Source organism: Engystomops pustulosus, chromosome 5 (assembly GCF_040894005.1).
Source record: "Engystomops pustulosus chromosome 5, aEngPut4.maternal, whole genome shotgun sequence".
Classification (NCBI taxonomy): domain Eukaryota; kingdom Metazoa; phylum Chordata; class Amphibia; order Anura; family Leptodactylidae; genus Engystomops; species Engystomops pustulosus.
The window spans coordinates 25,052,083-25,078,557 of NC_092415.1; the positions used below are offsets into that span (position 1 = coordinate 25,052,083).

The 26,475-nt window shown below is 45.2% G+C and overlaps 2 protein-coding genes across 3 annotated transcripts in view; one reads left to right on the plus strand and one right to left on the minus strand.

Annotated features, from left to right (window-relative positions):
- Positions 1-9,630, plus strand: part of DPYS (dihydropyrimidinase) — a 50,747-nt gene extending 41,117 nt beyond the window's left edge. For both annotated transcript variants that reach the window (XM_072151343.1, XM_072151345.1), the window contains exons 8-10: positions 4,902-5,109; positions 5,795-5,874; positions 8,792-9,630. In XM_072151343.1, the coding sequence (XP_072007444.1) occupies positions 4,902-5,109; positions 5,795-5,857 (271 nt within the window). In that variant the 3' untranslated portion in view covers positions 5,858-5,874; positions 8,792-9,630. The remainder of the gene's footprint in view (positions 1-4,901; positions 5,110-5,794; positions 5,875-8,791) is intronic.
- Positions 9,631-12,406: 2,776 nt separating this feature from the next.
- Positions 12,407-18,379, minus strand: DCSTAMP (dendrocyte expressed seven transmembrane protein). The gene is made up of 3 exons (XM_072154628.1): positions 17,333-18,379; positions 14,678-15,007; positions 12,407-12,586 (listed from the first exon to the last, which is right to left on the minus strand). The coding sequence occupies exons 1-3, from the start codon at positions 18,377-18,379 to the stop codon at positions 12,533-12,535; spliced, it is 1,431 nt and encodes a 476-aa protein (XP_072010729.1). The 3' UTR covers positions 12,407-12,532.
- Positions 18,380-26,475: the final 8,096 nt, after the last annotated feature.

Genomic DNA, 26,475 nt, shown 5'->3' on the forward strand with positions numbered 1-26,475 from the left:
TAGCAGTATTATAGTGTATAGCAGTATTATAGTGTATAGTAGTATTATAGTGTATAGCAGTATTATAGTGTATAGTAGCATTATAGCGTATAGCAGTATTTATTATAGTGCAGTGGTGGCTAACCTATGGCACTCAGAGCCCTTTCTGTGGGCACTCGGGCCATCACCAGAGAGGACTCCAGGTATCTTCCTGCAGTCCCAGACAGCCCAGGACTTGCTGTGCAAAGAGCTATATTAAAGTGACAGCTCTACCTGGGACTACTGAAGGAGTGGGAAGGTGTGGACAGATCTGGATTATCATTATGTAGCTCATGGTCCGGCCCCATGCAATTCTTCCTGTTTATGGGACCCTGGAGGGAAGCTACAATGATCATCCAAATTTCTTCTATTTTCTGCTATATTGGTGTCCTCAGGGTGCAGTTATGAATGAAAGTGACAGAGCAGGCAGTATAAATCACTAATTAAATTCCTGTGTAGGCACTTTGCAATAAATAAGTGGGACTTTGTTGTAGTTTGGGCACTCGGTCTCTAAAAGGTTCGCCATCACTGTTATAGTGTATAGCAGTAATTGTTATAGTGTATAGCAGTAGTTTTATAGTGTATAGCAGTAATTGTTATAGTGTATAGCAGTAATTGTTATAGTGTATAGCAGTAGTTTTATAGTGTATAGCACATACCATTTTGTAGTTTGTAGTGACACTTGAAGAAACATAACTGTAGGCAGGTGGGGCACTTTTCTTCGAAGAAAGCGGCTAATATCTCGACATCAAAATCATGATAAACCAGAGATAATTACTCATAGATCCAGGCACCGAGACTGTGGTAATCTTCTTATATTTGTTATCCATGGCCTCCTTCTTTCTAAAATCAACTTTGAAATTTATGCTGAAGGTTACTGGGGGCGTTACTAGAGCCCCTCCCTGCTGTACCTACACAGGTTATTATATTTTCTCTCCCTCAGCACTTACCCCTTCCCTCTACCTGCTGTAATCTTACACTGTGCAGTAGCACTCCCCCCCCCCCCCCACTGTGTAACAACCTGTGAAGCTACAGCACGGCAGGGCTCTGGTAACACCCTAAGGAGCCCTTTTTTTTTATAATTATTAAAGTTGATTTTGGAAGAAAGGAGACCAAGGATAACAAGTCTATAAAGATGACCTCAGTCCTGGTGCCTGGATTAATGAGTAAGGCTACATTCCCACTGCCGTGAGCCCGCCACACCGCAGCACGGTGGGCACACGGCAGCACGGGGAGAGGAGGAGGAGGTGAGCGCCGCTCACACCCGCCCCTCTCCATAGGAAGTAATGGCGCACGGCGCCGTAATAGGGGAAAAGATAGGACATGTCCTATCTTTTCCCGGGCTACAGAGCGGTACGGTGCCGCACGTGAGCCCATAGAAGTTTTTGGGGGACGTATATCGGCCGTATATACGTCCCCCATACATGTGTGTGAATGTATCCTAAGTGTCCTTGATTTTATCTTGATGGATTTTGATTGTAGATTTATGAGCTTCCAGAAATCATCTTTTCTCATTCTTGCCTTGGAATAGATTTGTCTTCCACTTCACACAGTTAATATTATAAGCCTTCACTGACATAATATAACTATATGTGATATAATAAGCTCTATTGTCATATGAAGACGTTTGTGCTGATCCTGAAGGGTTACTGACACTTCCATTGTCAGTCGATGTATAATTATCCCGGAATTCACAATTCTGGATAAGTAACGTAATTGTTATGTTTGGGACAGAAGCCGGAGCCCTGCACACGGATGCCCTGGGGGCGATTACATGAGGTCTGCATATTCTATTGAGCGAGGTTGTTGTGGGTTTGGTACCAGCGGGTTGTGATGGATTGGGGATGACTGCTCAGCCAGCGCAGGCAGATTAGTAGTGACAGATGGCGGGGAGGTTATTTCTCATCCTGGTTGTTGTGCGGAGCAGGTACCGGGGATGTTGTGCAGGTCTAATGGTCCGTTATGTCACGTACAGAGGATCTATCTGTTTGGACATCAGGGCTCGGCGTGACGAGTCGTCTTCTGGCGCCTTGTGCTGCTGTTTCCAAGTATTGTTTTTGTTTTTCTGGTGATTTCTAACCCCTCAAAGCCGTGACCCAGTTTTTCCAGCTTACAACAGAATTTTCTGTAATCCAATCTGTGTGCATGAGGAATAACACGGTTTCTCGTCATTATGTGACTTCTAAAACTTTTTTTTTCCAGTCTGTATCTATAATTGGCAGATGTTTCTGTGCTGCTGGGTGGAGACATAGCTGAAACTCTGTGCTCGCTCTCCCCTTGCCATAGACCACTGTACCACCTCTCCTCTCCATAGACCACTGTACCACCTTCCCTTTCCATAAACCACTTTACTCCCCCTCCTCTCTTCATAGACCACTGTACTCCTCCCACTCCATAGACTACTATACTCTCTTTCCTTCTCCATAGACCACTATACTCCCTCTCCTTTCTCCATAGACCACTGTACTCTCCCCTGCCCTCTCCATAGATCATTGTGCTTCCATCCCTTCCATAGACTGATAAACCCTCCTCCCCTCTCCATAGACCAATGTACTCCCCCCTTTCCTCTCCATAGACTACTATACCCTCCTCCCCCTTTTCCATAGACTATTTTACCCTCCCCTCTTTAAAGACTTCTATGTATTCTGACAACTCGCCAAATGGGGGATCAGGAGAGAGGATGATGATGAGGGTTCTTCTATTTTCTTGTACTATTAATCTATGCAAAGGTTTTGTAATCTATTCACTTTAATGAGAGGATGGAGAAAAACATTGTCTTTCAAAATAGTTCTTCAATGTGCATTGTAAAAACCATGTTATTTTTACTATGGAGAGAAAAATTATAACCCGACCACGGCACCTAACTTTGCTGCCGATGGCCACCGCCATGTTGGATGGCCAATCGCTGGCCCCATGACATCATCGGAGGGTGGAGATTGGTTGCCATGGCATCCTACAGTCTCATAGAGACTTGTAGGCCTACCATGTATACTAATTTCCAATAGCCTGTAAATGACAGGCTATTAGAGCTCATCAGTAAAATTTCTATTTACTGTAATATAGTAGTATTGCAGGATATATTATGAGCAATCAGAACCCACAGGGTTAAATTACCCTAGAGGGTCTGAAATAATAATAATGTAAAAAAATAAAAAGAATATTGAAAAAACCTTAAAGTAAAAGTTTGTTTCAACCCCCTCCCTAGAACACCAATTAAAGCAAAAGGAACCTAGAATATAAGACCTATTTTCAGTTTTACACTTTTTTGTTAAGTATATAATTTCACATGTGTTAATTCATAGTTTTGATTCATAGTTTTTATGAATTTTTATGTATTTCCTAAAAATACAGAAAACTCTTTGAATGAGAAGGTGCGTCCAAACTTTTGGTCTGTACCGTAAATTTGCTATCCCTGTGATCCCAAAGAATAAAGGAAATGCTGCAAGTGTGGGGTTTTTTTGTCAATTTCGTCACAATGATTTGATCTCTGTCCCGGACGTGTTAGTGGAGCGCCACCTATTGGACGCCGTGGATCTGGAGTGTTACAGAAATCATCACTTTAGTCTAGTAAAGTCGCGTTTTCTGCCTCTTTTCATCAGCCGCCTTTCTCCTGACGTGACAAAGTGCACCCAAGAAGCTCCCGCTGGCATCTCCCTCCCGTTCTCACAGCGCGGCTTATAAATTGGAGAGTTTAACGCCATTAGATCTGTCTGAAGTGGCAATAATCCCTTCATACTGTTTGTGCAATCAGAAAAGGTTAAAGGCAAAATAAGAACATTTTCTGAGTTGCAGGTAGAGCGGCACAAGCTCACTGACCTAGATATATCAAGTCTGAGCCAAACGCCTAATGCCCCGGCTGTCTCCGCTCCTCATAGCGTCTGGGATATAGTTCGGTTTAAGGCGTTGCCTTTGGGGTGTAAATGATAGTAGGACGTTATATATACGATAGCACTGAACAGCAGATTACAGGATATTTGTCACTAAGCCTACACTGTATTGTTTGTTTATATGATGTTATATGTTAATAAAGTTTTTTAAAAAAAGTCCTTGCAATAAAAGGGGACTTTTCACCGACTCCAACTCGTTACGTTCTTAAATGGGTGTCGCTCCACCGATTCCATCACAGGTGGAATTTTTCTTCTCTATCGCCCACTACTCTTGAACAATTAGTGGGATACATTTTGTCTATCTAATATGCTAATTAGGGGCTCTACTGTCACATGGGTGGGGCCAGTCGGTCTGACAGTTGAGTCAACTTTGCCCACCCTTCCCGAAAAATTAGTTTTGGCTAACTACAACTAAACTGGAATGAGTGGCATGGCAAATTTATGCTAAAGAGCCTGAGGGGCTTCGTGTGACATTTACACTGTGTCACCCTCCCCCCATCCTTCTGCTTTTATGTGGTGAGCAGGATGCAAAGCAGAAGGGAAGGTGAGACAAAGATTTTAGTTCCATCCAGGGGTGGAGTAAGACTGCCATGGGTCCTGGGTTGTATGAATATTATAGCCCCTAAAAGTCTGAAAATCACTTCCTACATCAGCTTCTTGGGTGTGTGCCTTCTGCCTGCTTTCAATCTGCCGTTTTAGGACTTTTTAAGGACCTTCAAAGGTCCTGAAATGCCCCTTGTTCCCATGTGTATTGGGAGCAGGAACAGATGTATGAGGATTTGATGGGCAAAGGTCCATGGGCAAAGGTCCAAGGTTTGAGTGACCATGGGCCCCCTAGAAGCTTTGGACCCCGGGTTCCCGTCCAAACCACATATATAATAATCCACTACTGGTCCCATCCTCAACCACATGATCAATGCCTTTAATATTACCATAACAACCATCCCATTGATGCCATTCAGGATGTTACTGACGTGTAATATTCTATTCTTCCAGGACTATTTCGGTCAAGACTCACCATCAGGCTGTAAACTTCAATATCTTTGAGGGAATGGTTTGCCATGGAGTCCCTCTAGTCACCATCGCGGGTGGAAGAGTAGTGTATGAGAACGGGACCCTGCACACCGTACCCGGCCACGGCAAATTCATTCCACGAAAGCCGTTTGCTGACTACGTCTACAACCGGATTATAAAAAGAGATGAGGTAAATCTATAGAAGAGATGTACATCTATGTCAGGCAGAGCTAAAGGTGATGTCTCATTTTGGGTTAAAGATGATTGGGTAATTTAGAACCCTAAAACTCCAATAGTGGACCACCATGTTATCCAGACCAGAATTACTGTTACCAGATTTTCACTTCCACCTTATATTAACCACACTGGCTAAATTACTAGCTTATTGGGGTTTTCCTATCATGTGTGTTTATGATGCGTCCACAGGATAGGTCATAAATACGTGATAGATGTGTGATTGGGACCACTTTCAAAAATGGGTTTCTACTAACTCTCTTCCTGTGTCGGGGGGGGGGGGGCTGAATGAAGGAGAGACTACTGCGCATGCGCAGCCACACTCCATTCAGGTCTACAGGAGGAAACATTTTATGTAACTTTTTTTTTTGTTGTGGGGAATAGCCTAAGAAATTAAAAAAAGTTAACAAAATGTACCTTTCAAATAAAATAATGTGGGTTGTTATGCACCAAATTTGGGGGGGAAATGCTGAAAAGTCATTGTGGTATTTCAGGCCTGGTCATTGGGTCAAGACAAAATCTCCCATCATTGTGAAACTAAAGCAGCAGCTGCTCTGTTACTATAAGTTGTCGCAGTCACATCTGATTTCATCCTTCAGTTACCGCTCGATGTCTGTAGTTTTTTTCTTTTTGCTTTTCAGGTGTGCCAGCCATCACCAGTGCCAAGAGAGCCGTATAAGGGGGAGGTCATCCAGCTGAAGTGAAAGGACATTACCTGCTGGTGAGGCTGACGGTCATATGTTCAATGGATCATGAATCCTAGTCAGGGGGGAGGGGGGATTACATTAAAAAAAAAATGCCCAGAGCGAGAAGTCTGGAAGCATGAAAAAATATATCTACTATAATAAATACAATATTTATACAAGGAAATTTACCATCCAAATCCATCATGATAAACCATGGATACTTACTTATAGATCCAGGCACCATAACTGTGGTCAGCAGGCCCGGCGCCAGCACCCGGCCAACCCAGGCAAGTGCCGGGGCCCCGGGGTACTGGAGGGGCCCACTCGGGCCCCCGGATCAATTGTATCAGTGTCGCTATAAGACACTGGTACAATTGATCACCATCTGTATCGATCACTTTTCTGCCTCTATGCTGCGCTGGTCGGGAGCGCAGCATAGAGACAGAATCTAAAACTCACCTGTCCCGGTTCCCACGATGCGTCGCTCCGCAGGGTATGCGACGGCTCTGAAGCCGGCACACATGATGACGTCATTGGATCACGTGTTCCGGCGTCAGAGCCGGCGCGCATGGGAGGCCCAGGCCGAAGACAGCTGCAGGCGCTGCTCCGGGGGAACCAGGACAGGTAAATTCTTTTTTCTTTCCCGGAGGAGGGGGGGAGGGGGTCAGTGTGTATACAGGGGGAGCGATGGAGGGGGTCAGTGTGTCGGCGGGGGGGCTTAGTGTGTCAGCAGGGGTGGTCAGTGTGTCCACGGGGGGAGGGGGGGTTCAATGTGTCTGCAGGGGGAGGAGGGGGTCATTGTCTCAGCAGGGGAGGTTCAGTGTGTCCGCAGGGGAAGGGGGGTAGTCAGTGTGTCCGCAGGGGGAGGGGGCGCAGTGTGGTCACTGGAGGGCGGCCCACGGAGGGGCCCACTATGGCTCTGTCGCCCAGGGGCCCACTAAAACCTGGAGCCGGCCCTGGTGGTCAGCATCTTCTGGCCACAACTCATCTCATAGATTTTGCAACACAAAAATGTTAGGTCCCTCTCTTCATCATCCTCTCTTCCACCTTGTTATCACAAATTTAATATTGTCCTCTTGCTCCCCTAGTGATCACTATTATGCCATCACAGTAGTCAGTATAAAAAACGAAAGGCTCTCCCCCCCCACCCATCCGTAGCTGAAACTGACGCCACCACCAGTAGCCAAACCTAATTCTGCCGCCGGTAGCTAAACCTGACAGCCACCCCCAATGGCCAGTAATAATAAAGAAAAAAAGCCAGGAAAAAAATGCTAGCACTCACCTCTCCTCTGCTGTCTCCTCCTTCGCTTCTTCTTCTGCTACAATGATGACATTCACCTGCGCCAATACAGATGCATCACAGTTCAAAGGCCTATTTAGGCCTCTGGCCTGTGATGCAAGGACCCTGTAAAAGTGCATGTCATGTAATTGTTTCACCTGTGGAGGAGGAGGCCGTCAGCTTCCCAAATCTCACATACTGACTGTATCCTGCGAGATGGGAGCTACAGGGTCCTGTGCTCTGCGGCCTCATAGGCTGTGAATTTAACAAACGGCTCAGGAGAGTCAGAGAGCCGGTCGGTTCCCATCCCTTAGTAACTGATCACAAAGTGTAATAATTTCAAAAGCTGTGTATCTTTGCAGGGAACTATAAAGGTTTATAATATGGGAACCATTTCATGACATGTACCTCCAACACATGGCATAGACAGAGAGGGAGCTCCAGTACCCATAGACTCATTGGGGGGGGAACTTATCAGGACTTCTGCTCCTGGACACGGGTGTAGAAGCCGTGAAATAATCGAAATGCTAACTTATAGCTAGAACTTGTGATTATATTCCCCTTGACGCCACCTCCACACCAGGGCATGTATCCGGCATGTATCCGGCAATGCCTTTTGGGTGGCAGGGCTATTATAGAAAGGGATCTCCATTCAAGGTCCTAGAATATTACTTACCAAGTAAAATATGCCCCTTGCTGGTCCACACACTATAATATTCCCAATATTGCCCCTCCCCCCTTATAGTATATTGCCCCCTACACTGTACAATGCTGACTTTTTCTCAAGGCCTCCACTAGTAATTTCCCCAGTTATGCCTCCTTCCCTCCCCCAATGATGTTATTATGCACACAAAATCCTCCTTTCATTTTTGCTGTGAAAACCAGAAGATACAGATACTCCCTTATCCCTGTTCCCCCGTGTGCGCCCCTCCTCTTCTGTCTTCCCTGCCACATACAGCAGCGGCAGAGGCCCAATGTTGGAGCAGGGAGTGGACGGCTCCCTGCTTTACCATTGCCTTTAAATCTTTGTATGTTGGGAGAATATAGAGTTTGCAGCCTGGAACATCCCTCCCGCCACCTGGAACATCCCTCCCGCCACCTGGAACATCCCTCCCGCCACCTGGAACATCCCTCCCGCCACCTGGAACATCCCTCCCGCCACCTGGAACATCCCTCCCGCCACCTGGAACAGTGAGAGAAAAGTGAAAATCTGGGGCTTAGTTCGATCTGTGATCGTTGGGAGATATTGAAAAGATTTTTTTTGTAATATTTCATGGAAAACAAAATGTAGATATCAGATACAGGCGGTCCCCTACTTAAGGACACTCGACTTACAGACGACCTCTAGTTACAGTCGCACCACTCTGCCCCCTGTGACCTCTGGTGAAGTCTCTGGATGTTACTATAGTCCCAGACTGCCATGATCAGCTGTAAAGTGTCTGTAATGAAGCTTTATTGATAATCCTTGGTCCCATTACCGCAAAAAATGTAAAACTCCAATTGTCACTGGAGCCAAAAATCTACAATTATAAAATATACAGTTTCCACATGCATCAAATTCAGCTTAAGAACAAACCTATGGAACCCATCTTGTACGTAAGCCAGGGACTGCCTGTATCTGGGATTATACTTGTGTTTCCTATATCTAATATGTGTTTCTTTCTATTATTAAGGAAGTTGTATCCATGAAGGCAACAAAAGGCTGGAAACCCCATAATAACTGCAGCGCTTTGGAGCCTCCTGTCATTCCATGACTCTGCCTTTCCTCTGCTTCTTCATCCAAATAATCCAACCAATCCTTGTGTGTTCTTTCTGTGCTCGGTGTTTCAGCATGTTGCACTCAATGTCGGCCATTTTGAATTCTAAAAATCCTCTGGGGGCCCTGAGCATGGATTATAACATATCTTTATACCACAATGTTATAACTGTCTACAGTATCTAGATGTATTATACATGTCTATATATTAACCCTGTAATGAATGTGTATTTTTCCTTTGTGGTTGAGATATTTGACCATCAATATCAGATTGATGGGGGGGGCGGCACCCAAGATGGTCTCTAAAGATTTCCAGTCATATACGCAGTAAATATTTCTAGTGAAACCAACATCACTAGGTGATAATATGACCATTAAACTGTTGAAAAAGAACAAAATCACATCATAACCATCGGCCGCACATAGAAATGTATAGAATATCACTGAACAATGTTGTCTAGAAATTTGGTTGCATTGTGGAACATACGTAATATATATATATATTATATCTCACACACCTATATATGGACACATTGGAAAAGGTTAGGAATTACACATCTGTATATAACAATGTTACAGGTTACACATTACTCACTATACATATGGGATATGATAGGACCCCCCCCCCCCCCACAGTATAATATATATAATACAAATATTCTAGATATTTTATATATGTAATAATTCTATGGTCTGGACTGTGTTCTTAAATAGAACTGAATAATAAAATCTAGAAATAAAGCATTTTATTACACAGTTTGTATTTTTGTACTATAAAACCATAGGAGGGGATTGGGACTGGGATATCAAACGTCTCTTTTTGAAGTTCCTATTTACAAGATGCAGAGAAGACTAATATACAGTAATAATTAGAAGCTAATTTTTATAATACATCAACTAAGCCTCATTTACATTAAGCAAAAAGTTCTTTTAAAGGGGTTTTCCAGTAATTCCGGAACGGGGCAGGAGTAAGAACGAAAAGTAAAGTTTACTTATTCCGCTTTTGGTGCCACTATTGGTTTTTCCAGTATTCCTAGCTGGACCGGAAGTGTCGGGGATCATTAAACCCTTTGCAGTCATTCACTTTTTTCTACATCTTTGGGACATGCAGGGACATTGATTGACTCAGCAAGTCCCATGACTCGCAACAATCTGGTTCATTGGTCTCCCAGCATTTTTAATGGGACCTGAAGTGTGAGGGGGGGGGGGGGGATGTCATGAAATCCATTGCGACTAATCACTTTTTCTACATCTTTGGGGCCTGTGAAGCCACTGATTGGCTGTAGTCCCATGACCCACAACAGTTCAGGTCCCTCCAATAGTAGACTAGTGGAAGCTGGAAGAGGGTATGTGCACTTTTTTTTTCAGCTTGCATCTACCCAAGTCTGTTGGGTTTTCCCAAATTCTTGGAAAACCCCTTAAAAAGGTTGGTCAATCATCCCGGGGACCACCAACGATGTCCTGTAAGCTGTTGTGAAACACAACAATATTCTGACAACAGGATCCTGACCCGAATGCCCCCATTGCCCCCTCTAAAAATCTACAGTTGGCTACTAAAGTATAAAAATGGATTCCCAGTAACAGTAAAGCCTGGGACTAACTTACATAAGGGACCCATTCTTAAAGAAACCAAGACGCTCAACTTGTATGAGGGACTTATACTTATAGGAACCAAGGCGCTCAATTGTCCCCATGTGAACAGGAGCTAAGTCATAGTTACATCGGCACAATCGGCCATCGCTACCCACCCCATGTGAGTCCTGGAACATTTGGAATTTTGGTTCTAAAAGGAGAGACGATAAATATGTTACATTGTGTATTGTGAAATAACAATGTAATTCCTAAACCACAAATGGCTTAAAAAAGGTCTTGGACTTCATCCATGTAGCTTAATTTATCGTGGTTCCTATTTTTAAAGAAGAAGAAGAAGTGAGATGGACGTGTCAATCTGACCAGAGACTTGTGGTTCCCTTATTACGGAAGTTACATTTCCAATAAATAATCCTGATGTAAGGAAACTGGGGGGCGTTACAGACCCCACGCTAGAACTACTGTCCCGTAGTCTGAAGATAAAATGTTGATCGACCACCGATGGTTCATCATGTAGTAGGTGGATAGAAGGACCCATCACTGAGTGAGTTGTTTTTTTTAGTAGCGATGGGGTGAAGCCCATTTACCATACAGAAACCAGTTTATAACCTGTCCACTCAATGAGTATGGAGATCAGTGGACCTCTGATAGGGAAACGGCCGGGGTCACATCTCATTTTAGGTATACGTTCACTGTATATACGACATGACCAGGCAATGACTGAATTTAGGGTATGGGAGAGGAGGAAATACAACTCACCTGACATCCACCCAACTAAATAACACAAAGAAACATATTTGTTGGAAAGGTGAATGGTCACAGTTTTATTATGTGTCCTTCAAATACAATCTGGAATATATAAAACTTTATTAACATGACAATAAAAAATCACAGAACAGTACAATTTCCGAGCTCTTGGCAACAACTCCAATAAATTGTGGCATAATTGTCTCCACCTATGGAAAAAAAACACCAGTTTTCGCTCCTATAAATCCACCCTCCTGGTTTGTATCCCCCATTTCTAAAAGCCACCATTTTGAATGCTCCTATTGGCTATTGGTAAAAACTGGCCACCTCATATAATAACATCCTATCTGCCTCACACTACCCATACTGGTGAAGAGTCTGAAAACTACTTGTATACCTCCTCCCAAAAAACACATAGAAAAACATCTAAGGGGATGAAAAATCCCAATGAAAAATCCACCCAGCCTGCACTCTGCCAACTTGCAGTATTCTCTGTGCCCACAGCAAAGCTCCCGGCGCATGCGCTGAACATATGCAGAGGATGTAAGTGTATCCACAGAATGTAATTGCATCCAGTAGGAAACACGGGACGTCTCCTGCTCTCGAGCAACGTATAAACTTATCAGAGGCCATAATAGCCTAAGGGGCATTCATGCATTATGGCATCCATCCCCGACTTCAGCTGAGTTTACACTCTGGGAGATCCTCTGTTATGCAACTGTCCATATACATATATATATAAAACTAAGCATAAAAACACCAAATTGATCAGGGGGAAAGTACAAATCACTTGTGACATGTCAGCAACTTCTTGAAGTAAAGTATAAAATAAATGCTACACAGTAAGAAAAAAAACACACACTTTTTTCATAGAAACTGGTTGTATTATTTATTTTAAAAAATAAAAACTCATGTAATGTAATACTAAGAACATCCCGGCAGATTTTTTTTTCCATGCACCTCTCCCTTGAAAATGACTAAAATGAATCAAGAAGTCACAAGAAGTACCAAGTGCCACAAAAAACAAGCCCTCCATGAAAAATAATGAAATATTTTATTATTGAAGGTCAATGAAAAATAAAAAAAAAAAAAAAAACATTTTTGTAAAATGTTTGTCCCTAAAGGCCCAGAATAGATCGGTCCTATCAACAGTCCTGTGGGACATTATTAAAGTTTCCACATTTTAAAACCCCTTTTGCTCAACTCTTTTCACCATCTTCAGGACTGAATGTGTTGAATCTGAAGAGTCGTCAGTGTTAAACAACAATGTGGACACAGCTGCTCGTGAAGAATTATAATATTTCAACAAAAATGATCCAATTTACTGATTTTTGGCAAAATGTTTTCTTGTGATTATGGGAAACCAGAAAGCTACCTGTAACAGACAACACAATGCGTCACTGCCAGTCTATGGCCTTGTATTTATTGATATGTTTCCGATACTTTATCATTGATAACTTATCCAAATATCTTCCAAACATACACTTACTGTAATATCTTAGGCAGCCGTAGGTGGTTTAGAGGGATTTTCCCCAAAATAGCCAGTATAACTTACGAATTTCTCAAAATTATAAATTCATAAAGTGTAAAACTGTAGATTATGTAGTCTACCCATCCAGCCATGGTTATAGGCACTCAACCGCGGGGAACAGGGTCATCCTTGTATATGGCGCCTACTGATATCTATGGATGTTGGTGGCCCTCTTGTGTCAGGGGTGTATTTAGGGAACCCCAGTAACTCCATTGAGAGGTGTTCATCTCCTTCGATGCCACGGTCCATTTCCCACTTAAAGAGGACCTGTCACCCAAATTTTAGGCACTAGGAGCTGCTTACTACAGTAAGCAGCTCCTAGCGCTTACACAAACGCCGCAGTGTTAGAGTGATAGCGTTACCAGAAACCTCCGGTAACGCTATCAAACACTGCGGCGGGGTACAGTGTAATCATCGGACTGCTTGCAAAGCTGTCCGACGTATTCATGAGGGGCACGACTAGGGGCGGTGACTGCCGCCTGGCGCGCGACAGTCACTGCCGGCCTATGGAGCGAGCGGGGCGGTCCGGGGAAGAGGCAGCGCCGATGATTACAATGTACCCCGCAGCAGTGTTAGAGGTGTTAGAGGTTTCCGGTAACTCTATCACTCTAACACTGCGGCGTTTGATCAAGCACTAGGAGTTACTTTAGTAAGCAGCTACTAGTACCGAAAATTTGGGTGACAGGTCCTCTTTAATGGTCATGGAGTTCATGGGTCATCATGATCTTCAATAGACCGCGGGACCAGGATTGAACCTAAAGTCTCTGCTAGCTGAGGCAAACTATAGAACCGCGCCCCTCCACCTCATCCAATAGTAACATATTGGGTTATTTTTTTAATATGTGGGTTCCCCATGCAGTGTCTTATACCCATGCTGACATCTGGTGAGGAGAAACGCTGTTTTTACGTATCTGGCTCTGTAGCAGGTAACTACAAACCTAATCTTGCTGCGGTTAGTGCTGCCTGAGGCAAGAGGCTCAAATCACCCCTTGGAAGGTACACCCCTGCCCAGGTCTTTCATTTTTGTAAACATATAAGGTCTATATAAGGGAAAAAAGTGTAAAAATAATGGCAGATTGTGGTTGGAATCTGACTGTTTGATTGGTAAAAAATATTGATGGCAGGTTCCCTTTCAGTGGGAACTATTGTAACATTACAATGGATACAAAAATGATACATTAGAGACGACCCCCATTCGCTAGAACCCCAGTGCTTCCTCATGTCTAACTTGCTCTCTGTAGTTGATTATAATAATGACGGTTTGGGCAGCCGCCCGGGGCCCTGGGCTTCTTAGGGGCTCATGACAACCTGAGCCAACCGCCAAGTTTGATACTGTCATGTAGAGAAAATAAAGAGCAGATCCTCCAGCCATGAAATCCTCAATCTCTCAGTTTAAAAGGGTCATTCCAGGATCTTTGAGGGTCCTACAAATGTCCTCAAACTGCATAACTAAAAGTGTACAGAAGGGACCCCCTCCCTTCCCAAGTAGTTTGATTCTTTTGTTCTCTTCCCCAAGTTACAATGTTGGCACAACCCCTTTAAAAAAATATTGTTCCAACTTTGTAGAAAATATGTACTGTAGATATTATATACTCTATGTACTAATATATGGGTCTACACTAAAGAGTGTAATAATTTGGGTTATGGCTTCATGAAGACAGGGGGGGTCACCCTATAAACACAATAAAAGGACACTATTACTATCACTGGGGAAAAGTGAAAAAATAGTTTTGCCTAAAAATTCCTGATTTTGGATCTCATGATGATGCAGGTGCCTTAAACTCCGCCCATATTGAAGCCACACCCATTGGAATTGTATATGTTGCTTCATTGCCGTGTAATATATTCAGTCGGTGCCTCCCCCAGGTCATCCATAGGCAGATGCCTACTGTGCCTATAGGTGAAAAAAAAAACTATAAAATGATATCATCTTACCTGGGAAATAATTTTCTTGAGTTTTCCGCTTTCGGCAGGTGACGCCAGTATGGCCCTTTCCTCCCGTATCTTATCATGGAGGTAGGTGACCCGCTCTCTGTCTTTGTCCGGATAGAAAGCTGCTATCACCAATAACTTGATTTGTACCAGATAAGCGGAAATTAGACCAAGAAATAGCAAAACGCTGATCAATACGGCCAATGGGATCCAAGTGGCGGACAGGGAGAGCTCCGGGATAGGGGTGCACTGAGGCTCGAAGAGATTGATGACCAACCGGTTATGGTAAATGTCCTCAGACCTTCTCAGGTTGAATAAGTTCACCTCTTTGTGCTGTATAATGGGGACAGGGATATGACTAGTCATTTTATTACATTCATTTACAAAACACATCATAATAATTACATAGATGTCACCCTATTGGTCAAAACTTACCAAATATGGATCCCAATAGTCCCAGGGATCAGCTGTGGGGAAACCTGGCAGAAGGTGCTCCATATCACTGCGGTGCCCCCATAGGAGATATTAAGTATTACATTGTGGCTATTTCCATCAATGGACAGAACATGTTCTCCAGGGTCAGAGGTCATCTAGATGAGGGTCCAACCGCTAGTCCCCACCACTATCTCTAAACCTTGGGTCATTGCCAGGGCCGGCGCTAGCACTGGGCATTCCTGGGCAAGTGCCGGGGACCCAGAGCTGCTGGGGGGGGGCCCACATAACGCTGTACATAAGGAATCCATAGGCTTAGGGGGGCTTATGTAAAATAGCCATGAGGGGGATGATCAACTAGGGAATATTATAGGAAACAGTGGACTATTTTAGTTTCTGAATTTTTAATGCTGCCACGTGAGTTCACTGCAAAGGCACCCACTGAGGCTCTGTCACCCAGTGGCCTACTGATACCCAGAGCCGACCCTGGTCAGTGCTGATGCTATGGTCACTATAGCTGCCATACACAGCAGACTGTAGCCAAATCTGAATAGATTACTGTCCTGATGGATTACTATTACTATTCTAATAGGTTAAAACTTAAAGTTAAAGGTTTTCGGCTGAACAATTACTTCCTGCTGAAATACTAAGTTATTACTCAGCAACATGAAATTCTCACCCCTATCATCTGCAGTGAGTCACCACAAGCGCAGCGCATATGTACAGTAATAGGGGAAGTGCAGGTAGTGGGATTGTTTCCGCATGACCCATATTATTATAGCTCTGTGAGAACTATCGTATGTTTGTCACACTGAACGAGTGGGAAATAATCTGACGTCCTCAGCAGAGGTCAGGATCGAAGACCAGGATTGTGGACAGAATTGCATGCCCCATGTTAAAGGTTCACCAAAAAATAGTGGTGCACTCTGTCGGGGCAGGGCAGGAGGCGCCAGATCCATGCAGAACGTGCGCCACAAATTCTGAATCTGGCGCCCCCTGCACACTACACAGGACACTGCACCTAGTACATACTGCACTGTTCTTAGTAAATGTGCCCCATTCTTTTCAGTTAGATAGAAAACTGGTGCAGAATAATAGATGTGGCCCATGGGGGATGGATGCAAAGTATTACACCTATCTCCCAGCCTATGCTAAACATACTCTCAGGGAAGTCCTCAACAGGGCCCGGTGGACTGGTGAGGACCCCCAATTAATTACAAGCCACAATACTGCCTGAAAACTAATATTGAATACATAAATAATAAAATAATTTATTTTCTATAGCGCCATTAACTCGCAACTAGAAAGATGGCTACAACAAGAAACTCCTAAGTGCCACCTCGGCTGCTGCAGAACCTCATATTACACACCTCAGCTGCAGGAGAACGTCATAACACACAGCTCAGCTGCTGCAGAACCTCATAATACATGACTCAGTTGCTACAGGACCTCATCATAAATATCTCAGCTGCTGCAGAATCTTTTCATCTTACACGTCAGTTCACTTTACCTATGTCCATCATCTTGGGAATACATAGTGGAAGATCCGCCCCTCATCTGCAAAGCTTCGCCCCTATGCACTCACAGCTGAGGTGACCAAAAGCATATATGGTACAGAGATTTTACTGCATAGCACTCTGCAGTATCGGTGTCCTCAGGATATTTCTATTCATGTGGCAGGAGTGGAGGCACGCAGGATGGTGGGGGCCCAGGGGCTTGCGCCCAGAGTGCCCTCCCTATACTTTGACCCTGGTCCTCTGTGATGTCATAGTCCATATAAGGTCAGTTATCACTGCGAAAACACCTTGATGACATACCTCACCATATGTGTATAAAACGGACTGCAAAAGAATCATGTGAACCCAGTCTATTGGTTCGTGAATGTAAGCCCCAATGTCAGAATAAAAATTATTTCCATTGGACCCACCACAGTACAGCTATATGCAAATATTATCTGACACCAATTCACAATTCCTAAGATTTACCTAACATAATTTTTTTTCAGCAGTAGCTTGCTTTCTGGTCCTGCCTTTGGGCTGTTATGATGCTTAAAGACCTGTCAATAATTTGATGACTGTCTTTTGCCTTCATCTCAGGACTTCTTAGTTCTGTGAACCAACGATACAAGGGCAGACATAGAAGAAGGCCATGCACTCCTGGGGGCTTTCTCTTTGGTGTGAACATGGCCCTAGCTGTAGAAATGTACAACCTCCTATGAATACTTACTGCGTATGTCAATGTTATGGGAACTTCAACTGGGTGCAGACCTTGCAGATTTTTGCTGATTGTAAAGATCAGCCAGTAAAGCATAAAATCCAGGATGGAAATCAAAGTCCAGATAGAAATATGAGTCATCACTGGGATCAAAAACATCACCATCTTCCGCTTTTGTTTCGGTGAAGTTTTCCGGCTCGGAATTGTGATGTAGATGTTTCGTTCAGTTTTGTTGAGGGGGAGAACACCCGACATGTTTCGATGCCTCCTGCTCTCATCGTACTTCAGAAAACTTTTTGTAATGTAGACATTTTGATACTTTGTACTGGCAGGGGCCAGGAATTTTCTCAAAAATATCACAGCTCCAATTAAAATGATGGAAATTCCCATTAAGAGAAAAACTCTCCGTCCTATGAAAGTCAGAAGATCGAGTTGAGCGGATATTTTGTAGGACAGGTCTTGGATCTGTTGTTTGGTTTGATTGAGAGCGATTTTCAGGTTGTCATCGGAGATCTGGAGACCGCACTGGAAATTGTCCGTTAGTTTCACAAAATCCTTAAAGGGATTGAAAAAATGGCTTCTTAAGTGCTCATATATTGTGTAGAGGGACTTTACGTAGTAATCAAAGGGCATCACTTTCAACATTGCCCGCTTGACCTCCAGGTTGCAGACGATACTATCAGCCAGGACTTTCAGATTCCTCAAAATGTTCTTCACGTTATTAAACACGACAATACTGGTTCCAATGGCCATGAGAACGTTCCGTCCTTCTCTCATACCGCAACACAAGAGGAACAGAAGACCAGTACAGCGCACCGACTTGAAAGCCAAGGCAAAGGCCGATACGGTCATCCCAAGTGAGATGACGATCATTGCATTGACCAACCCAAGACCTACCTTAGACAAGACGCAAACAAGAACCAAGCACACACTTATCGTCATCCCAAAAATCCAGCAAAGTAAGGCAAAAACAATGCGCTCCTTCCATCCATCTGCACTTCCTGCAACAAATACCTTCCTGCAGTAGGAGAGAACACGTAGTATACTGATAGATATCATCCTTGAGATTTAGAGGTCACGACGGCTCCTCAAAGAGAGAATTTTCCAAAAATTTCCTTTGAGGTCAAGAAACAAGGCAAAAAAATAATTCAATAAATGTTATAAAACATAGAGTTCTGTCAATTGAAGAGTCAGACTGAGTCCTGCTGCATATAAGTAGTTGGGATGTGTGCCCATTGGTCAGATGTGAATCATTGAGAAATTCCCAAATATAACCTGTGAAGTTCCTTATTGTTACAAAAAAGGAGAAATACAAATGTAATCTTCACAAAATAATAATGAAAAAAACACAACTTCTACAAAAGTAGGTGACTCAAACACGTAAATTACCTGTGATTTCCAAAAGTGGTGAATTTTCGAAAGGGGGGTGGGTCGGGTGGATAGTTAAGGTGGATATGGACTGGCATGCTATACACTGGGGCATGGGCTGGCTATATACCAGGGGCAGAGGCTGGCTGTTTACTATGGACTGGCAGGCTATATACTGTGGCATGGGCTCCTTATATACTGGGGGCAGGGGCTGGCTGTATACTATGGACTGGCAGGCTATATACTGGAGGAAGGGGCTGGCTATATACCAGAAGCAGAGGCTGATTGTATACTATGGGCTGGCTGTATACTATGGACTGGCAGGCTATATACTGGAGGCGGGGCTGGATATATACTGGTGGCAGGGGCTGGTTGTATACTTTGGACTGGCAGGCTATATACTGGAGGCAGGGCTGGCTGTATACTATGGACTGGCAGGCTATATACTGGTGGCAGGGGCTGGTTGTATATTTTGGACTGGCAGGCTATATACTGGAGGTGGGGCTGGTTGTAAACTATGGACTGGCAGGCTATATACTGGGGGCAGGTGTTGGCTGTATACTAAGGACTGGCAGGCTACATACTGGGGACAGGGACTGGCTGTATACTATGGACTGGCAGGCTATGTACTGAGGCAAGGCTGGCTATATACTGGTGGCAGGTGCTGGCTGTATAGTATGGACTGGCAGGCTATATATTGGAGGTGGGGCTGGTTGTATACTATGGACTGGCTGGCTATATACTGGTGGCAGGTGCTAGCTGTATTCTATGGACTGGCAGGCTACATACTGGGGGCAGGGGCTGGCTGTATACTATGGACTGGCAGGCTATATACTGGTGGAAGGGGCTGGCTGTATACTATGGACTGGCAGGCTACATACTGGTGGCAGGGGCTGGCTGTATACTATGGACTGGCAGGCTATATACTGGAGGCAGGGCTGGCTATATACTGGTGGCAGGTGCAGGCTGTATACTATGGACTGGCAGGCTACATACTGGAGGCAGGGGCTGGCTGTATACTATGGACTGGCAGGCTATATACTGGAGGCAGGGCTGGCTATATACTGGAGGCAGGTGCTGGCTATATACTATGGACTGGCAGGCTACATACTGGGGGCAGGGGCTGGCTGTATACTGTGGACTGGCAGGCTATATACTGGTGGAAGGGGCTGGCTGTATACTATGGACTGGCAGGCTATATACTGGAGGCAAGGCTGGCTATATACTGGTGGCAGGTGCTGGCTGTATACTATGGACTGGCAGGCTATAAACTGGAGGCAGGGCTAGCTGTATACTATGGACTGGCAGGCTATATGCTGGAGGCAGGGCTGGCTATATACTGGAGGCAGGTGCTGGCTGTATACTATGGACTGGCAGGCTACATACTGGGGGCAGGGGCTGGCTGTATACTATGGACTGGCAGGCTATATACTGGTGGAAGGGGCTGGTTGTATACTATGGACTGGCAGGCTATATACTGGTGGAAGGGGCTGGCTGTATACTATGGACTGGCAGGCTATATACTGGAGGCAGGGCTGGCTATATACTGGTGGCAGGTGCAGGCTGTATACTATGGACTGGAAGGCTACATACTGGAGGCAGGGGCTGGCTGTATACTTTGGACTGGCAGGCTATATACTGGTGGCATGGGCTGGCTGTATACTATGGACTGGCAGGCTATATATTGGGGGCAGAGGCTGGCTGTATACTGGGGGCAGGGGCTGGCTGTACTGTATATTGTGGACTGGCAGGCTATATACTGGAGGAAGGGGCTGGCTATATACCAGAAGCAGAGGCTGATTGTATCCTATTGGCTGGCTGTATACTGGTGGCAAAGGCTGGCTGTATACTATGGACTGGCAGGCTATATACTGGTTGCAGGGCAGGATATATACTGGTGGCAGGGGCTGGTTGTATACTTTGGACTGGCAGGCTATATACTGGAGGCAGGGCTGGCTGTATACTATGGACTGGCAGGCTATATACTGGAGGCAAGGCTGGCTATATACTGGTGGCAGGTGCTGGCTGTATACTATGGACTGGCAGGCTATATATTGGAGGCAGGGCTGGCTGTATACTATGGACTGGCAGGCTATATACTGGAGGCAGAGCTGGCTATATACTGGTGGCAGGTGCTGGCTGTATACTATGGACTGGCAGGCTACATACTGGGGGCAGGGGCTGGCTGTATACTATGGACTAGCAGGCTATATACTGGTGGAAGTAGCTGGCTGTATACTATGGACTGGCAGGCTATATACTGGTGGCAGGGGCTGGCTGTATACTATGGACTGGCAGGCTATATACTGGAGGAAGGGGCTGGCTATATACCAGACGCAGAGGCTGATTGTATACTATGGGCTGGCTGTATACTATGGACTGGCAGGCTATATACTGGAGGCGGGGCTGGATATATACTGGTGGCAGGGGCTGGTTGTATACTATGGACTGGCAGGCTATATACTGGAGGCAGGGCTGGCTATATACTGGTGGCAGGTGCAGGCTGTATACTATGGACTGGCAGGCTACATACTGAAGGCAGGGGCTGGCTGTATACTATGGACTGGCAGGCTATATACTGGTGGCATGGGCTGGCTGTATACTATGGACTGGCAGGCTATATATTGGGGGCAGAGGCTGGCTGTATACTGGGGGCAGGGGCTGGCTGTACTGTATATTGTGGACTGGCAGGCTATATACTGGAGGAAGGGGCTGGCTATATACCAGAAGCAGAGGCTGATTGTATCCTATGGGCTGGCTGTATACTATGGACTGGCAGGCTATATACTGGTTGCGGGGAAGGATATATACTGGTGGCAGGGGCTGGTTGTATACTTTGGACTGGCAGGCTATATACTGGTTGCGGGGAAGGATATATACTGGTGGCAGGGGCTGGTTGTATACTATGGACTGGCAGGCTATATACTGGAGGCAGGGCTGGCTGTATACTATGGACTGGCAGGCTATATACTGGAGGCAGGGCTGGCTATATACTGGTGGCAGGTGCTGGCTGTGTACTATGGACTGGCAGGCTACATACTGGAGGCAGGGGCTGGCTGTATACTATGGACTAGCAGGCTATATACTGGTGGAAGGGGCTGGCTGTATACTATGGACTGGCAGGCTATATACTGGTGGCAGGGGCTGGCTGTATACTATGGACTGGCAGGCTATATACTGGAGGCAGGGCTGGCTATATACTGGTGGCAGGTGCAGGCTGTATACTATGGACTGGCAGGCTACATACTGGAGGCAGGGGCTGGCTGTATACTATGGACTGGCAGGCTATATACTGGAGGCAAGGCTGGCTATTTACTGGTGGCAGGGGCTGGCTGTATACTATGGACTGGCAGGCTATATACTGGAGGCAGGGCTGGCTGTATACTATGGACTGGCAGGCTATATACTGGAGGCAGGGCTGGCTGTATACTGGAGACAGGTGCTGGCTGTATACTATGGACTGGCAGGCTACATACTGGGGCAGGGGCTGGCTGTATACTATGGACTGGCAGGCTATATACTGGTGGAAGGGGCTGGCTGTATACTATGGACTGGCAGGCTATATACTGGTGGAAGGGGCTGGCTGTATACTATGGACTGGCAGGCTATATACTGGAGGCAGGGCTGGCTGTATACTATGGACTGGCAGGCTATATACTGGAGGCAGGGCTGGCTGTATACTATGGACTGGCAGGCTATATACTGGAGGCAGGGCTGGCTATATACTGGAGGCAGGTGCTGGCTGTATACTATGGACTGGCAGGCTACATACTGGGGGCAGGGGCTGACTGTATACTATGGACTGGCAGGCTATATACTGGTGGCAGGGGCTGACTGTATACTATGAACTGGCAGGCTATATACTGGTGGAAGGGGCTGGCTGTATACTATGGACTGGCAGGCTATATACTGGAGGCAGGGCTGGCTATATACTGGTGGCAGGTGCAGGCTGTATACTATGGACTGGCAGGCTACATACTGGTGGCAGGGTCTGGCTGTATACTATGGACTTGCAGGCTATATACTGGGGGCAGAGGCTGGCTGTATACTGGGGGCAGGGGCTGGCTGTACTGTATATTGTGGACTGGCAGGCTATATACTGGGGGCAGAGTTTTTTTGTCAATTTCACCGCAATTTAATTTTTTCCCAGTTTTCAGTATATTGCATGGAATATAAAATGGCCACTAAAATTTTATCAGAGGTATGTGTGTTGAGGGAATGGATGTAGCAGAGCTGTGTGTAGCCTTCAGGGTGCGGTCACATGCAATTTCTAGCCAGAACCAAGTGTTTTGCATTAAAACAATGCAAGACACCGGGTTCAGGTTACCGATCAAATGCGTTGCCATAGAAACACATAAGCGATCGCCCTGAGGCTCACCCCCCGTATGCCAGCGCTGCGTTTATAGACGCAGAGCTAGCGATACATGTGACCAAACCCTGAAGCTTGCACACAGCTCTGTTAAACTCTATTCCCTCTATAAAATAAAAAATATGCAGGATATCGGGCGCATGATCTTAGTGAGAATCGCAGCACAGAACTTTATCGCCGGACAATGCACTTTCGATGAACTCTGTCAGACGTGTAAGTAAATGTGCCCTATTGACTTCCATGGTGTCTTTGGGTGGTTTCCAACCTGAAGTCCCATAGAAAGTGAAGGAACATTAGTTGTAGCAGCGCTCCATTTATATAGGGCACTTTAAAGACTTAGGGGCAGATATACTTACCCGGTCCATTCGCGATCCATTTATATAGGGCACTTTAAAGGACACCTGTCATCAGGTCTCTGCCACTAGTCCTGTCACCTCTACCTGTTGGAGCAGCTCACAAGGATCCCATCCCAGCCTTTATCTAGTTATTTCATACATTATTCATTGTAAAATCATCTATTCTTTATTATGTAAATGAGGCTGGTCACATGGTCAGAGGCAGTGATGTCACCCGTGTTACCCCTCCCCTCTCCTCCCCCTGCTCATGTCTGTGTGTAATGTATAGTAAAGCATGGCTGGTGTGTGTGCTGCATCTGCTGACATGCTGCATCCTCCTACTATACAGGTGAGAGACACAGACATCAGCTACACATGTACCTGACATGTTCTGCTATAACATGGCTGCCTGGAGCTGCTGTATCTCTCCTAAACACACACAGTCTGCAGGGGGTGCTAGCACCAGGAAGCACATCATTATACAGCCTCACATCATTATACAGGCTGTCAGTCAAGCACTGGGGGTGTGGCTGTGCCTCCCGCTCATGAATAGAGTGGACAGCTTGAATATGCTAATGCTTCATTGGACATTTCACAGGTCATTTGCATACAGCTTTAGGACCGCATTGCTTAGGTTTACAGGCATGTAGAGGGACAATGAAGGGATAGAGGCAATGCTCTCTAATGGCAGTTTATGAAAATATATTTAGTTTAGGGGGGTTATTTTGCATGACGGGTTCTCTTTAAAGACTTAGTTGCCTGTTGTCATGATCGCTTAAACCCCTATTGATTAGACCCTTATCCCCTTATCCTGTGGTTAGAAGATGTGTCTTGATTTGAAAATCCCTTTAAAAGTTACATCCCTGAGCTTGTACAGTACAAGAAATCAATCTATTACACTAGCAGGCGACAAGATACAAAACATTCATGCAGTGCACTATGCCCGCACATAGGGGGCACTGTAAGTGATTTGGTAATTGTTTCAAGGATGAATACAGAAGTAAGGTGCACAGCGCCGCCCTAGTGTACAGGCCTTTCATGTAATTTGCGGCAGTTCAGATTTATTCGATTATCCAGCATTCCAGACAAATTTTCGTCCCGGATGAAAAAGGGACAAAGGGGAAAGATGCCCAATTTTTCACAACATCCTATAAGTGTAAAAATGCTATTACAACACCAGCGCAGATCTCAGCCCCCACATTACACCTTATTTCTTGCCTTTGTGTTCTTGTGTCTGCGATCTGTCACGCAATTTCCATTCATTTTATTTAATCGATGTTTTTTTGAGGCTATAAACACTTTTACCTTCCATTCCGTATATTCCATACATTAGACATAACACTACAGTGCGCCCCGACCGCTAACCCTACGTAAATATCATCTAATGGAGTGTGATGGTTCCTTTGGAAAGAAGTGTCTGACAATGTAATGTCTTTAATGTCTTTAAAAAAAATACGTACAATTGTGCGCACAATTCATCATGCGCTTTACATTAGTGATGGGTCGTTCGCGAACGAGCTGGCATGAAGAGCCAGCTCTTTCGTGTGAATGACGGGAGTTGGTTCACTCTTCAGTGAGCCAATACCTCACTTAACCCCGCCCCTAAACGGCTCACCACTCCCCCTTAAACCCAATAAAATCAGGTTAAAATTGGAGTGCAGTGGGTTGACTTTCTGGACTGAGGCTCCATATTATATTATTAGTAGGGAGCTGTTCAGTAGCCAGAAGAGCCGGCTCTTCTTAGTGAGGGGAGCCTAATAAGTCGGACTTCCCATCACTACATTAGGCCGCGAGGGGTGGGGCTAGTACAGGCAATAACAGGCAAGAAGGCACTACCACATAATACTAACACAGCACCCGCTAGTGGCCACAACAACAATTCTGAAATAAACTTTTTGATATGGATCAGGTCCCTCAGTCACCTGCTGCCAGAAAGGTGCCAAACTTTGAGGATTACCTGGCATATGGTGGATGGGTGAAGAATTCCTGTTAGTGTTATGGTCAAGGTAATATGTGTAGCAACAGCACCTTAAAAGGGATGAGTGGACGCGCTAAGGTTTAGTTCAGGTTTGGATACCAATCCCGAATGCTCACCCCCTTTAATAACACTGGCATTGATGCCGCAGACATTGGGCCACCATTTTCCTGAGGAATGTTGCTCTTCGATAAAGCCATGGGTAGCGATGATCTGCGGGAAAACGGAGGCTCCCACACTCTGCCCGCTTTTAGATACCACCTGTATTTAAAAAGTTAACACCCACAATCGGTGCCAACACCACTCACTGCTGTCAATATTTTTGAGACGAATATCGAACCTGAACCTTTGGCTTGAGTCTGGATTCAAAGCCCCCGAACTTGGGATCACTTGTCGACGCCCCTTAGATAGACTTGTACATAGTTGTGGTATGTGGTCCTGTTAGGTAAGTACTGTACTTTGGACTGCACAGTAGTGGTGTTTTGATACTGCTGTGAGGGTTCTATGCTTTGTACGATGCTGTGATATTCGGTGCTGCGAGGGGTTATTGTATGTGCAGCATCGTGGTATTTGGCTGGCACTACCGGGGAGGTAATTTTTTTTCAAAAATTGTTGCCATCTCACTCCAGTAGGGGAGTGGCGAAGTCTAATTCATGATCAGAGATGGTGATGAGACGACTCGGTTCAGCGTTTGGGCGCGTTCCTTCCGACCTGGACATATAACGCATTGGCTGCCAAGCACTTAATCCAGGAAGCTAACGCCTACAAATTAGCCATGGCGATGGTTGGACAGGGGGACACTTCAGGTCTGCTCATCTTTACTCAGAGACTCAACGCAGCGCAACTTATTGTAAAACTGACACAAGATTCTGAGTTAAGGTTAAAACCTGATGGCAACTGAGATGTGTGAACACAATCCTCCTTCGGCTCTTACCATCTTTCCTCCTGCTCTCCTAAACTTTTCTGCTGAATTCCATCTTTCTAGCAAAACAGACACAATGAGGGAAGTCTATGCAGAGGGGAGGAGGAGCAATGAGTTATATCAGATAGGTTTCGGTGTTACTCCTCATGTATACAACTTGACTACTGATTTCTACAAAGTCTGTAG

Bases quoted from the DNA above. Each gene is read 5' to 3' on its own strand.
- DCSTAMP (XM_072154628.1), bottom strand. From the start codon at position 18,379: ATGATATCTATCAGTATACTACGTGTTCTCTCCTACTGCAGGAAGGTA. The intron at 15,008-17,332 runs GTAAGTATTCAT...CCCATTATACAG, and splicing joins CCATAACATTGACATACGCA to CACAAAGAGGTGAACTTATT. The intron at 12,587-14,677 runs GTAAGATGATAT...TGTCTGTTACAG, and splicing joins TCAAGAAAATTATTTCCCAG to GTAGCTTTCTGGTTTCCCAT.